Source organism: Diceros bicornis, chromosome 12 (genome assembly GCF_020826845.1).
Source record: "Diceros bicornis minor isolate mBicDic1 chromosome 12, mDicBic1.mat.cur, whole genome shotgun sequence".
In the NCBI taxonomy this organism is placed as follows: domain Eukaryota; kingdom Metazoa; phylum Chordata; class Mammalia; order Perissodactyla; family Rhinocerotidae; genus Diceros; species Diceros bicornis.
The window spans coordinates 61807278-61821393 of NC_080751.1; the positions used below are offsets into that span (position 1 = coordinate 61807278).

At 37.5% G+C, this 14116-nt stretch overlaps 1 protein-coding gene across 2 annotated transcripts in view; it reads left to right on the forward strand.

Annotated features, from left to right (window-relative positions):
• The first annotated feature begins 2476 nt into the window (after positions 1–2476).
• WDR35 (WD repeat domain 35) overlaps positions 2477–14116 on the forward strand; it is a 55772-nt gene continuing 44132 nt past the window's right edge. For both annotated transcript variants that reach the window (XM_058551744.1, XM_058551746.1), the window contains exons 1-8: positions 2477–2579; positions 3272–3389; positions 7355–7426; positions 8438–8530; positions 10066–10194; positions 11626–11759; positions 12885–13050; positions 13170–13315. In XM_058551744.1, coding sequence (XP_058407727.1) covers positions 2481–2579; positions 3272–3389; positions 7355–7426; positions 8438–8530; positions 10066–10194; positions 11626–11759; positions 12885–13050; positions 13170–13315 — 957 coding nt within the window. In that variant the 5' untranslated portion in view covers positions 2477–2480. The remainder of the gene's footprint in view (positions 2580–3271; positions 3390–7354; positions 7427–8437; positions 8531–10065; positions 10195–11625; positions 11760–12884; positions 13051–13169; positions 13316–14116) is intronic.

The window sequence follows — 14116 nt, forward strand, 5'->3', positions numbered from 1 at the left end:
TATTTGATACATGTTTTTAGCTTTAAAACTTATAACTTTTAGAAGAAAACAATCCTTTAAATTGTGTACAACTCAAGTCCTCTTTTGGTTTGTATTGTCTTTGGTATAATAAAAAAGTTAGTATCTTTATATATTATTGTCATCCCTTTTTGTCGTGACTCATATCAATTTTGTCTATTAACATATTTCCTTAAACTAAATTAACATTTATTTTGAATATATAACAGTTTCTTGTCAAAGGACAAAATGTTGTGACTCTTCCTATAATTTAATCTTATGCTCTTAAGGTTAAAAATGTAAGTTCAGGGGCCAACCCCGTGGCCTAGTGGTTGAGTTCGGCATGCTCTTTCGGCGGCCTGGGGTTTGGGTCGTGGGCACGGACCTACACCACTCGTCCGCAGCCATGCTGTGGCAGCGACCCATATACAAAATAGAGGAAGACTGGCACAGATGTTAGCTCACGGCGAATATTCCTCAAGCAAAAAGAGGAAGACTGGCAACAGATGTTAGCTCAAGGCGAATATTCCTCAGCAAAAAACCAAACAAACAAAAAGTAAGTTCAGGTTAAATACAAAGGCTTTAATCAAGAATGTCATGGGAGAGGGAATAAAACAAAATTATCTAAATTTATATAAAATATTGTTGAGGCTACATTAATATATGTGCCTGAGAAGCAAATATAACCTCAGATGTAAACCCAGAAAACAGTCAAAAATCTAAAATATAAACTTTAAAGGGAAGAAATGAAAAATAAATACATCAAGGGAGTATATATTATATGAAACATATTGTTATTTCTTAACATTTTTGAAAGGACATGATATACAGTAGTTATTTTCCAAACTTATTTGAGCATAGAGTCAGTAATGTTAATATATCACAGAGAAATGGTGCTATAGAAGGAATAAGAGCTCATGTGCAAGAACTAGGGAAAGGTATTTAAAAAGATGATTTTTAAACAGTGTGACCATCAGTAACTAGCTTCAACTAATCATGTCTTAAACTTGACCAGTTGATTGGAATCCCCCGGCTTAGATAATACTGATTTGTTTCATGAGTCCAGTGTAGGGTGCCCGTGAGCATGTGCCAACATATCTTAGGAATTTACAGTTTGGTGCTGAAAAAACAGATACACATACATTTGAAAAGAAATGCATATATTATCTGAATGGGATGGGGGTTATGTGTGGAAAGAATTTCCCAGGGAGACCTGCTTTGTGTGTTTGGCTAGGCACAATTGGCCAAGAGGGTAAGGACATCATAGGATATATAAAATGGCCTTGGAAGCAGAGAGGAATGGTAGGTTGCAGGAAGTATATTGGCTTTCTTAGAATGGGGGCACCATAGTAAAGACGTTTTAGGATTGAAGGAAGATCTGATTTTAGCTGGGGTTTAGATTTGATAGGAAAGGCATTAGGAGCATTTCAATTCTTGAGTGTGCTGGGTGAGGCAAACAGACTCAGGTCAGAGGATTTGAACATTTGCTTGAGATGGGGAAAGAAGCTACTGCTGCATAAAGTACATGCTAGATTATACAAATCAACAGTGGTAGCTACAGAATGTGGGAAAAGGAAAAACCAGAGAGAAATAAAAAACGGGTGAGACTAAATAATTTCATGCGAGTTTCTGCCCTATGCCTAAAATTGTGGTGATTTGTAACTCTCCAAGCATTCAAACAGGACAAAGGAGAATTGAAGAAAGAAATATGGTAGAACAAGAAGAGAATATTCAACAGTCGACCCAGGAGAGAAAATACCAAGCACCTCAATTAGTATTTAAAAATGGAAGGCTATACCCCAATGGCAATCATACACTGTAATGGCCCAAAGCTCATACATATTGTTTTTATAAGGACTCTTGGGCTGCAGTAACAGCTTAAATAAGATGTTAAAAAGTTCTGAAACAAACGTAATAAACACAATCTCCTGTCCCCAAACTGCTCCAGAGGGTTCTCCAATTCCCAAAAGCGCATGGGAAGGTTTGCAAGCTCTGAAAACGCACATTCCCAATTTCATGTGGCCGACGGTGTCAGTTTACCAAATACAGTAAATGAATTTTCCCTTTCAACAATGTTGGGACTTTGGGGCTTACAAAATACCCAATCATTGTGACCTCATTTGAAGGAGCGCCTGTCCTGAGTCGATCCTGACACCTCAGGCGAGCTCCACCGCGACCATCCCAGGTGTGGCAGGTGCTCCGTGCCCTCAAAGACTGAGGGCAGCTGAGACGAGGCGGCAGGGCGCTGAGGGTCAGCGACGAGGCCCCAAGCAGGGGGCAAAAAGGCCCAGAAGCAAACACACCACGTCCAACCACAGCTTCGGCCCCGCGACCACCGTTCCTACAAGCCCCCCGCTGCCCGCGCAGGCGCACGACGCCCGGGGCCCGTGCGAGGGCGACACCGGAAGTGCCCTCGGCGCCCCGGATGCGACCGGGCGGCGGCGGTTGCCAGGGCGACGGGAGCTTCTGCAAGCCGCTGGTACATGCCATTGGCGACGGAGAACAAGTTTCGTGCTGCGGGCCTTGACGGCGGGGGTCGTCCTGTCGGGGTTCCCAGGATGTTCTTTTACCTGAGCAAGAAAGTGAGTTTTTTGGGGGCGCCCCCGCTTCTCCTCCGTTCTGGCGTCCTGCGGGCGATTCCCGCATCCTGCCGGCGAAGCCAGGCGCCTGATCGCGGCTTCGCCATCCTACCCCAACCAGCCTCTGACCTCCTCCAGCCGATCCTCGAGTCCCAGGTAGTCCGTGGGGGGACGGGGGGGCAGCAGCCTCCTCGCACGACTGTCTCCCATTACTGCCCCAGGCTAGGTCCTTTTGGGGGGTCAGCAGGGCAGAGCACTGCGTGCTTGCCTGTCTTTCCTCCTGCTCCTGTTGCTGATCCAGGTGACTTAAATTCTTTGGATCATCCCGGACCTCTGGGCAAGAGAAACGTAGTAACAAAAGAGTAGCCTAAGTGTTGTATGTAGAAAAGGAATATGGACTAATGGTATGGATTTATACCTCCTAACCGCCCCCCCCCCCCCAAATTTATCTGGTGACTCCGGTGAGGGGTTCCTCCGCAGTCACTGCTCTTCTCTCCTGTTCTCTTCTTTCTGTCTTTCCCAAATGGTAGGGCCCGGGGAAGCTCAGGGGACTGTGCCCGCATCATAACAGCTCACTCTTTCATAAGGGTGACCGTCTTTCTTCTTGGGGGATTTTCTTCAGCCTTCATCTCCTGTGGACTCACTTCTCGACTCCTTCGTGACAAGTTGTATGAGTGGTTGTGGTTGCCTTTCAGATTGCCATTCCCAATAATGTGAAGCTGAAATGCATATCTTGGAACAAGGACCAAGGATTCATAGCATGTGGTGGCGAAGATGGATTACTGAAAGTTTTGAAATTAGAGACACAGACAGGTAAATGAATGCAAGCCCAAATGTTTGAACTTGATGGAAGATTGGCTTGTGTCATTTGTTCAGTGGGATTTGCTCATGGTATTCGTTAGTATGCCATTCTAATTCTTTTAAAAGGAAAAAAACAAAATCCCAAACATCTTGTGTTTTTGTAGAGCGTTTTTGCAATAAAGTTCAGAGAATATCGAATGTAAATGTCAGGTGGCTTTTGCTGAAGTTATTGATGAAAAGTGAAAAAGAATGAAAAATGAAAATTAAGCCACTGTGCTGTCTTGTGCTATGTCTGTTTGTTGTGCTTTATTATTAGGAGTCTAGTAAAAATCGTGTGAATCAGCATTTCAGTGAGTCACAAAATCTTACATTTTGGCAGATTATTTGTAGGCCTATCTCATCTTTTCCACTTATCAGATGGGTCAATTATTATGTATCTAGTTTCCAAGAACAGAAAACGGGGTTTTAAAAAAACCCCTTTTTTTTCTTTTTTTGCTGAGGAAGATTGGCACAGATGTTAGCTCAGGGCCAATGTGGGATGCCACTATAGCATGGCTTAATGAGCAGTGTGTAGGTCCACCCCTGGGATCTGGCCCTGCAAACCCCCCGCCGAGGAACTTAACCACTGCACCAGGGGCAAAGGCCCTAAAAAAAAAAACTTTTTTTTTTTAATAAGTCTCTTGTCATTACAGCTTAATTTCTCTTCTTCTAGTTCTTTGGAATCATAGCAAACTTCACAAAGCAGAATTTCACATTTCTTTAGCATCCCTAGTGTTGCTCTAGATTGGAGATCTAGGTAATCCCCTATCTGAATTGGAGATCTAGATAAGGAGATTGGAGTTGGAATCGCTGCTCTGCCATAAGACTTCTGAAGGACTTTCAGCAAATTGCTGAATATCTTTGGGCTTTAGTTCACTCTTTTGTGAAATGAGAGGTTGAACTAAATTACATTTTGAATTCCTTACAGTATTGTGTGTCAGACTTTATCAGGCATAAGAATCATCTGAAGAGATTGTTAAAATGGATGTCTGGGCTCCAGCCCCAGAGTCGATCTGGGATAGGGTCTGAAAATTTGCATTTCTAGTGATACTGGTGTTGCTTGGTTCTCAGATCACACTTTGAGTAGCGCTGCTTTACCATTTTGAATGTGGTTGGAATCATAAATGTTTACTGATCATTTTCTATGTATGGGGTGCTTAACTTTCACTATCTCATTTGACTTGACAATAATCTTGAGAGGTAGGTATTCCAGATGAGAAAGCTGAGGCTCTGATCAGTTAACCACGGGCACACAGCCAGTAAGTGGCAGAGCTGGGATTTGAAACTAAGCTTGTCTCATTTTTACGTCTTTGTAACCATTACACAAAGTGCTTGGTGGACAGCCTAAGCAAAGAGAGAATAATTGTTTTCATGTGCTAGATTAATTATATGAATAAAAGGCAGGTAGATACTTATGTACCAATTAGAGTTTGGCTTCTGATGTTTAATAATTTAATGTTTCAGTGCTTTAGTTTTCTTAACTGTGTTAAAATAACTTTTCTCTGTTATGCCTTTCAAACATGTATATGTATATATATGTATTTTTTATTTTGCTTAAAATATGTAGCAAGTTTTAGTTACATTAAGAAATGCATTCATTATGTAAAACATCGAAGGCTTTTCCAAAAAAAATTGCTTTTTTTCTCTCTCTGCCCTTTTGATGAAGTATAGGGTATTCTTTGAAATTAGTGAGCGAGATGGAAAATAGATTCTTGAGGTTTGGAAAATGGAGTAAATTATTTGTTTTCGAACTTATTGAGTGTAAATCATGTTGAAAGAGTTAAATATGAGAAATATAGCTGGAAGATTCTAACAAGGTCAGTATATTGTATTTAATAATAATAGTTGTGATGCAGCAGATCCCTCTGGTAACAACCACCAGATGTTACATGCCTACTACATATCAAGCATTGTGTTGTGCTGAAGATGTTATGTTGTAAGTGTGGTTTTGTAGCTTTGCTATCAAATAGCTAAGTTATTATCATTCATCAATATAATACAACAACCTCTATATCAATAAAACGTCTTCTGTAGCATCATTTTTAATGGCTGTTTAGTATTCCATTATGTTGGTATATAATAATTAAGTTCTAGTGTTGGGCATTTAGATGTCTCCACATTTTTACTATTAAAACAACCATATCTTTGCATCTAAATCTTTGCATGAACCTTTAATTATGTTCTAGGATAAATTTCTAGAAATGGAATTCACTGGATCAGAGGCAATGTTTATAAAGGTTCTTAATATGTTTAGCCAAATTACTCCCCTGAAAGTTTGCACTCATTTGCATTCCCAGTAGCAGGAGGCCCAGTTTTCACTCTCTTGCCTTAGAAGAAAGGGAACTAGAACCAGCATTTGCCTCCATCTTTTTACATCAGGTTATGATGGTGAGGTAGGTAACCCTTCCGCTCCCACAGGCCAATTTCCACATGTTTTGCTGGAGCCCACTCCTCTCACCTTCTCTGGGACCTCATTACTAACGTATCCTCTCCCTCTCTCAGCATCAGTCTTCTTCCTCCCTCCTTTATCTCCCTCACCAGGGACTTTCATGTTCCAAATCTAATGGACACATTCGACCTTTCCTTCTGTCTTTAAAACATTATTTTTCAAGACAAAAGGAGAATTCAGATGTTTTAAATTATTGCTATATTTAAGCATATTACTCCCCCACCCTCTTCCTCTCCAGTAAATTCTCAATCTCTTGACTAGATTCTCCTTTTCTTCTTTGGGACTTCTGAGAACTTGGTTTTGGGCTCTCTCTCCATTTTACATGCTCTCTAGGCTTCTTTCGTTACCATGGCTTTACGTGCCACCTGTGGGGTGACGATTCCTAAGTTTATATCTCCAGCCCAGTCCTGATTTTTCAGACTTGGACATCTCCACTGGAGTCTTTCACAGGTATTTCATACTCATACAGGTGTCTAAAACTGAACTCCTGCTCTTCTCCCAACTCTCTTCTTTCAGTTCTCTCCATTGCAGTAAATATCTTAATTTCACCCATTTGCTCAAGCTAGAAACCTCCTCTTTTCCTCCTTAACATCACCTTCATCAAAAACCTTATTCCTATGCTAATCACTCCTGCCTCATCATATGCCAGTCTCCCCTAGTTCAACCACATAGGCCTTCTTTCAGTTTGTCAGAGGCTTCACACTTCTACCCCAGGGCCTTTGCACTTGCTGTTTCCTAGCTTGCAATACTTCCCCCCCTTTCCCTACCTCACTTGGTTATCTCCAGTTTATCCAACAGTCCCAGCTTAAATATTATTTCTTCAGAAAGCCTTCCCTGGTTCTCCATTCCAATTTAAATTAATCCCGCTCTGTTACTGTCTCTCATTATGCCTTTACTTCCCCATGCATATATATGTATTTTTGTGTGTGTGAGTATGTATTTAGTATATATCCCCTCATTAGACTATAAACTCTCTGAGGGGAGAGGCCTTAACTATTTTATTCATCATTTTGTATCCAGAACCTTCCACAGTGAATAGCACAGTGTAGACATTCAATAAATATTTATTGAATGAATGAATGAGTGAATGAATATAAGATTCTGCAAAATATCATAAAAACCAGTTTCCCAAGTCTTTGCTTTTTGATCCCTTTTATGCTTCCAAGTTTTCAATCTATGTGTCATAAATATTTTTATTTGTGATCTTTTAGGAAGGAATAAGTAGCAGTAATAATTACTAATGTATTTAATGTAATGAATGAACAGTGTTCTTTTATACCTTTTACTTTATTTTACCAGAATAATATCTTTGCAAGGAGGTATGTATTAATGTCCATGTTTCCACCATGAGAAAAATAGATCAGAATAAGGCATACTTAAAAAAAACTATCTTCCAGGAAAAGGAACTTCTTTCAAAAGAGCAAGAAATGTCAAAATCTTATAATCTGTCAATTTTATATATTTGCCGGAGTATTTTTTGTTTTTCTAGATGATGCAAAATTGAGAGGTCTTGCAGCCCCCAGTAACCTTTCTATGAATCAGACTCTTGAAGGTCATAGTGGTGAGTCATGTAATTTTTTAAATTGTATTTAAATAGTATTATCTTTAGGTGTTTAGAAACCATCTACTTAATGCAGAAATGCCAACATTTTAAATAATGGTAATATTTCAAGTAATCATTTCTGTTGAGCCATAATTAATACAGCCTAGTGTCATTCAACAACTTTTACACGATTTAACAACATTTTCAGTAAATCTGAAAAAAGTAGCTATTTTGTATATTAAAAAATATCATCATCCATCTATGGATGTATAATCCTTTTTAAGAATCTGTGAGATTAAAGAGACATAACAACTGAATGCACTATATAATCCTAGATTGGATCTTGGAATGAGAAAAACAAGTATCTATAAAGGACGTTATTTGGACAATTGATGCATATGGACTGTGAGTTAGATAATAACATTGTGTCAGTGTTCAATTTCCTAGTTTGTAATATGGTTATGAAAGACAATGTTCTTGTTCTTAGGAAATATACATTGAAGTATTTAAGGATTTAAAAAACAAAAAATAAATCAATTGTTCATATAACCCAGAGGTTTAAGATAGGCTCAAGAGTGTGTTACTAATAGAATGGAAAACAAGGGGGTGGGGAAGAGAGATTAGGGGACATATCAGCCAAAATCAAACCACCCCCCTTGCCTCTCGCCCCCAAATCCTAAGTACTTAGTATGCTGTCCTTTGGGCATTATAATCCTTGGGAGTCAGGCCAGTTGGGTAAATCATATTTACACTGTTTCTGTCATCTGATATATGGCACCTCTGGCAGCTGACTAATAGGTGCCTTTGCTGGCATGAAATAAGAACAAACATGAAAAACAGTGTCATTGTAGAAAATGAATGATAGTAATAGCTGCATCCTATGAATATTTTTGAGTAATATTAAAGACTGGTTAGTTGCACAGGAACTGTATTGATTTTAACCTGCTCTTGGTGTTTATTGTAAAAATCTAAATTTGAAATTAATTCTAGCCTTTTTTTTAGTTTCTAAATTGTCTTATAATTTTTCAGGTTCTGTTCAAGTTGTAACATGGAATGAACAATATCAGAAGTTGACTACCAGTGATCAAAATGGGCTTATCATTGTGTGGATGTTATATAAAGGTATGTCAGGAGAGCTTATTTAATCTTTCACAGATTGGAGTCTGGATTACAGTATTTGAATAGGGAAATAATGTTTTTGAAATGGACCACTTTTAACCAGCAACAGGAGTTCATCCTAACAGCACAGTGATGGTATTTTGGGATTTTTTGCTGCCTCCTTTTCAGTTTAACTTTATTTCCTTTTAACTGTGACCTTGTGTTAAGAAAGTGACTTAGGTGACTTGGTTATCTCCAAAATGAACTTGGACTCTTAGTAGAATGGTTTCTGCTTGAGATAGTTCTTTTTATCCAGGTTTCCAAAAAGAACTAGTTTCCATGTAGTCAGTGGCTGGAGTTAGCTCAGTAGATGAAAACATTTATTAACAAGTCAGAGGCCATAATTCATTTCCTTTATTGAGTCAATTAACTTCCTTTTCTTTCATGGATGCAGATTTTCTTTCAGCTCTGACTGCTAGCTCACAATTTGTGTCTTTTCCCGCAAGAGAGCAAGTGAGAGAAGGATTAATTTAGATGCATCACTATTACCAGAACAGTAACTCGTAGTACACGTTCTCCTGAGGCCTGTAGCCATCATTTTCAAACGAAAGGGTACCTTAGTTCATGTGTGTTGTTTTGAAAATATTCAGGGTATACTGTTTAAAAATTCTTAATTAAAAAATATGCTGAGTACATGAATTAATTTTTTTAATGTATATGTGTGTGTGTAGGGACCACAGCGTGAAAGTACAGGAGATTAGAGTAAACTTTTTCTTTCCTCCAGGTAGATCTTCTCTGGGCCTTAGTCCTAACTCTGTTAATACCCTGCTCTGACTAGTTATTCCAGATTACATGGTTATTTGCTTAGCTGCAGACCAGAGTTCCCTATACCAGAATGGAGTCAAACCTTTTAAAAAACAGCAACAAAACAAAATAGCCTTGTGATTTGCCTCACCTTTGGTTATACAGGGAGACAAGTCACATCTCACTCCAGCCCTGTCCACGACAAGAATGGTTTTGTCACTCAGCATTAGTGATGTGATATCACTAATATGCTATGAGCAGTTTTAAATTATTTTCAAGTTTTTACCAAAAATGCTTTTATTTACTATGCTTACAATTAATCGTTAGAGAGTTTATGCATACGTATAAAGTTACTGTGGTTATTCTGAATTTTCTTTGGTTATTATCTGAAGTGTGTTCAAGAGGGAAAACTTAGGCTTTAAGAAAAGTTCGTTTTGGCCCTGTAAAAGCAAATGAAGATTTATTTTTTAGTTGACAGAAAGAAAGGAAGAAGCAGAGATAGAGAAAGAGAAAAAAGATGGGCATTTATTATGTTTTCTGTGATAATCTTTGAAGCAATTATTAGTCAAGGCCTAAGTTAATTTTTCATTTTGTTTATGTTAGATTTGAAAGTTTTAGAGTTTAATGTCTCAGGTTGTAGAAAAATTTGCAATTTTTATTTCACAGTGTAGTTTATGGAATATTTTCAGCCCTTAAATACTATTTAACAGATATGTAACTTTTGGCTTGTGATTTTTCTTTATTTGTGAAAATAGGCTCTTGGTATGAGGAAATGATCAACAATAGAAATAAATCAGTGGTTCGAAGTATGAGCTGGAATGCTGATGGACAGAAGATCTGCATTGTATACGAAGACGGGGCTGTCATAGTTGGTTCGGTGGATGGTAATGCATTGATTGCACACAGAACTAAGATCAAGATTTAGCTGACATTTTTATCTTTAGAAATTTAAATTATCATGTGTTAGCATTCTGACAGAAAAATAAACATAAAAAGAGAAAACTTTTGATATAAAATTTGATGACATTCAAGAACCATTTATTTATTTATTTATTTATTGTGAGGAAGATGAGCCCTGAGCTAACATCTGCCAATCCTCCTCTTTTTTTTGCTGAGGAAGACCAGCCCTGGGCTAACATCCGTGCCCATCTTCCTCTACTTTATATGGGACGCCACCACAGCATGGCCTGACACGTGGTGTGTTGGTGCGCGCCTGGGATCTGGGCCGGCGAACTCTGGGCCGCCACAGTGAAGCGCGTGCACCCAACCGCTTGCGCCACTGGGCAGGCCCCAAGAACCATTTATTTTTAAGTTTATTCAAAGAGAAAAATCTATTTTTAAAAAATTTCCTACAGTGGCACTGAAAGTGAATTAATTTTTCAGTATTATTTTAAATATGTCTGCCTGATTATATAATTTATCTTTACACTTGTTAGACTAAATAAATATGTAGATTTTAGTTTCAAAAAGTAGATAGAGTTATAACAATCTCTGGGTTTTTTTTTTTTTTACTAGAGCTAAGCATGTCATTGTTATTTGTGTTTTGTAGCCTTAAAACCTGTTTTTCAAATTCTAGAACATGGATAAAACTGGGTCTTCTGAAAGTCTGTACCTTTATTTTAATGTAAAACTGTCGATAGAGAAATAATTTATTTTAAGATCATTTTCTTTTCTTTTTTTTTTTTTTTTGGTGTAACTTCATGTAATCCATGAATGTTTCTGAGAACCTATAAAGTCGCAAGCTGTCGTTCTAGGCGCTAGGTACAACAATGAAAAGTATTCCAGATCTAAGTCTGGAATAAGTAACCAAGCAATTACGATGCCTGGTGCTAAGTCCCTCAATAGAGAGAGATCTTTGCAAAGCTAGGAAGGGATCAGATCAGAGGATAGGTGGAAGGATTAGCCTTAGATGGTGTCTTCCTTTGTATTAGGTGGCAAAGCAGAAAGGATGTGTGGATTCGGTTATGTTCTGAATATTTGAAAATGGGAATGAAGGATTTCTTTTTTTGAAAGCTTTTATTTTCTTTCCAAAGTAGAAGATGGGTTCATCTGCTAATTGGGAGTGAGGTCCTGGGTCAGAATTTAGAAGAGAAGGGGGAAAGTCTGAAACAGTCGCTGTTTCAAATGTTTAGTATGGTGTGTGGCACAGAGTAGACGCTCAGTAAATATTTATTGATTGAATAAATTGAACAAATGCATGAATACTGTGAAGAATGTGAGAGCTCTTTAGGGAAACAAAGACTTTTAGAGCAGTTGTTGGAGGATCATGACCTTGAACTTTTAATGGAATAAGTATGTTTTATGTTTTGTTTTAGGGAATCGTATTTGGGGAAAAGACCTGAAGGGTATTCAGTTATGCCATGTAGCATGGTCTGCGGATAGTAAAGTCTTACTTTTTGGAATGGCAAATGGAGAAATACACATTTATGATAATCAAGGAAATTTTATAGTAAGTATATATATATATATATATATGCATTAGTTTTATTTATACAATTTTATATGATAATTTTATATATCACTCGTATCTGTATACACATTTATTTATTATGATGGTTTGTGTAATCAAGAAAGTCTTCAATTCAGGTTTTTTTTTCCAATTGTCTAAAGATTTTTTTCTTAATTAAAAAAGACTTCTGGGGCCGGCCCCGTGGCTTAGCGGTTAAGTCCTCAAGCTCCGCTACTGGCGGCCTGGGTTCGGATCCCGGGCGCGCACCTACGCACTGCTTGTCTGGCCGTGCTGAGGCCGCGTCCCACATACAGCAACTAGAAGGATGTGCAACTGTGACATACAGCTATCTACTGAGGCTTTGGGGGAAAAAATAAAATAAAAAAAATTAAAAAAAAAAAGACTTCTGGGTTGCTTCAAGGTAAGTTATTGTGACATTTAGAGGATAGCTTTAGTTCTGGTTTTCTGGAGGCTGGACAGGACGAGATTTCAGTATATTGAAGCTGAGGGGTAATGAGTAGGATGAAGTGCAGTTTAATCTTTGGGTCTTGTAATACCCAAAGCCAAAGTTTATGTGTGATACCAAAGATATTTTTGTAGCAAGCTACTAATTGCAAAGGTTGTTTGTAAAAAGAATGGAAGACTTAAACAGTGAGGGAGAAAAATCGGGTCCTGGGAAGAAGGTGGGTAGAATGGTCTCAGGTAGCATAATCTCAAGAAAAATTCTGGCTTTGCGAGATTTGGCTATGGCAGATCTCTGATCTTACTTATGAGGCGATTTTGTTTTTAGTGAGGGTTAGGACATTACATAAATCCACCCCCTGGTGGAAGTGATAGTAGCTAACTTTTATATGACGTTTGCTATTTTCAAAGTACTTTCATATATCTCTTGTTATTTGAGCCTCATAAAAACTCGGTGAGTTTTTTTTTTTTATCCTCATTTTGCAAATGGGGAAAACTGAAATTCAGGTGAAGTGATTTGTCAAGGGTTGGTAAACTAGTGAGTGATGGAGCTTACATTGGAAACTAGATTTTTCAATTCTATTTCAGTGTTCTTTCTACAGTACTCTATGCATGCTGATCTATTTAAAAATATAAAATATTAACCCAACTAATTTTATTTAGATGAAAATGAAACTGAATTGTCTGGTGAATGTCACTGGAGCAGTCAGTATTGCTGGAATTCACTGGTACCATGGCACAGAAGGCTACGTGGAGCCAGACTGTCCTTGCCTCGCTGTTTGTTTTGACAACGGGAGATGCCAAATAATGAGACACGAGAGTGACCAGAGTATGTCGTTTTTCTTTAGTGTGGAGAATTTAAAAAAATATTTTAAAATTGTTCTTAAAATTATAAAGTTCTCTAGGCTAAGTATTTTACCAGTCACCTCACTTTTTCTTTTTGACTAGATCCTGTTTTAATTGATACTGGCATGTATGTAGTAAGTATCCAGTGGAACCATGTTGGCAGCGTGTTAGCTGTGGCAGGCTCCCAGAAGGCCGTCACTCAGGATAAAGACGTAAACACTGTGCAATTTTACACTCCATTTGGTGAGGTAAATGTATTAAAGATTTTATCTTCTTTCTTTCCATTTAAATATGCAGCGAGTAAGGTAAGGGAAAAAAGAATGGAGGAAAAGGTATAAACTTGTCATTTTTTTTAGGGACATTTTGAGTAAAAATGATGAGATATCAGGTGTATGTCTTTGAATAACATCTTCATATTATAAATCTTCATAGTTGTATTTTATCGTAGAATTTATTTTATAATCTGTACTTTTAGAAAACTAGATGTTTCACATAAGAAATCACTGTGGAGTAGTTATTTGGAATATTTTCTCTGTGATCTGAATATGCATCTCTTTTCATAGCTGGCTTTTGAGTTGTTTTTAAGTATAATTTAGTTGTTTCAGATTAATTTTTCTGATTTTTAATGTGATATATTAAATGTGCATAGATACTAAGCATACATATATGTCTATCCTTCCCAACCTTCTAATAGTTTTAGTTTGTTGTGGAGTAATCAATTATTTTAAGAAAATTTGTCTAATTAATCTTAGGTGATGCTACCTTAAAATATAAGCATCGTTTTCATAAATTCATGTTATCTTTCTCAATAGTATTATTAATTTAATTTTTAAAGAGAATTTTTTTGAAATGGCATTGGGAAATACCAAGTAGGAGGATTGATATATTGTGACTTTTAAAGATTTTAGAAAATGAGAACTTACTAATAACTAAGCTTAATAAATTTGTACCTGTTTTATCTTCTAACCCTAGACTATATTCAGTCCCTTTTGAATACCCTGTTGGTTTTTATAAATTCACTATAAACTTCAATAATGTATATTTTTGCT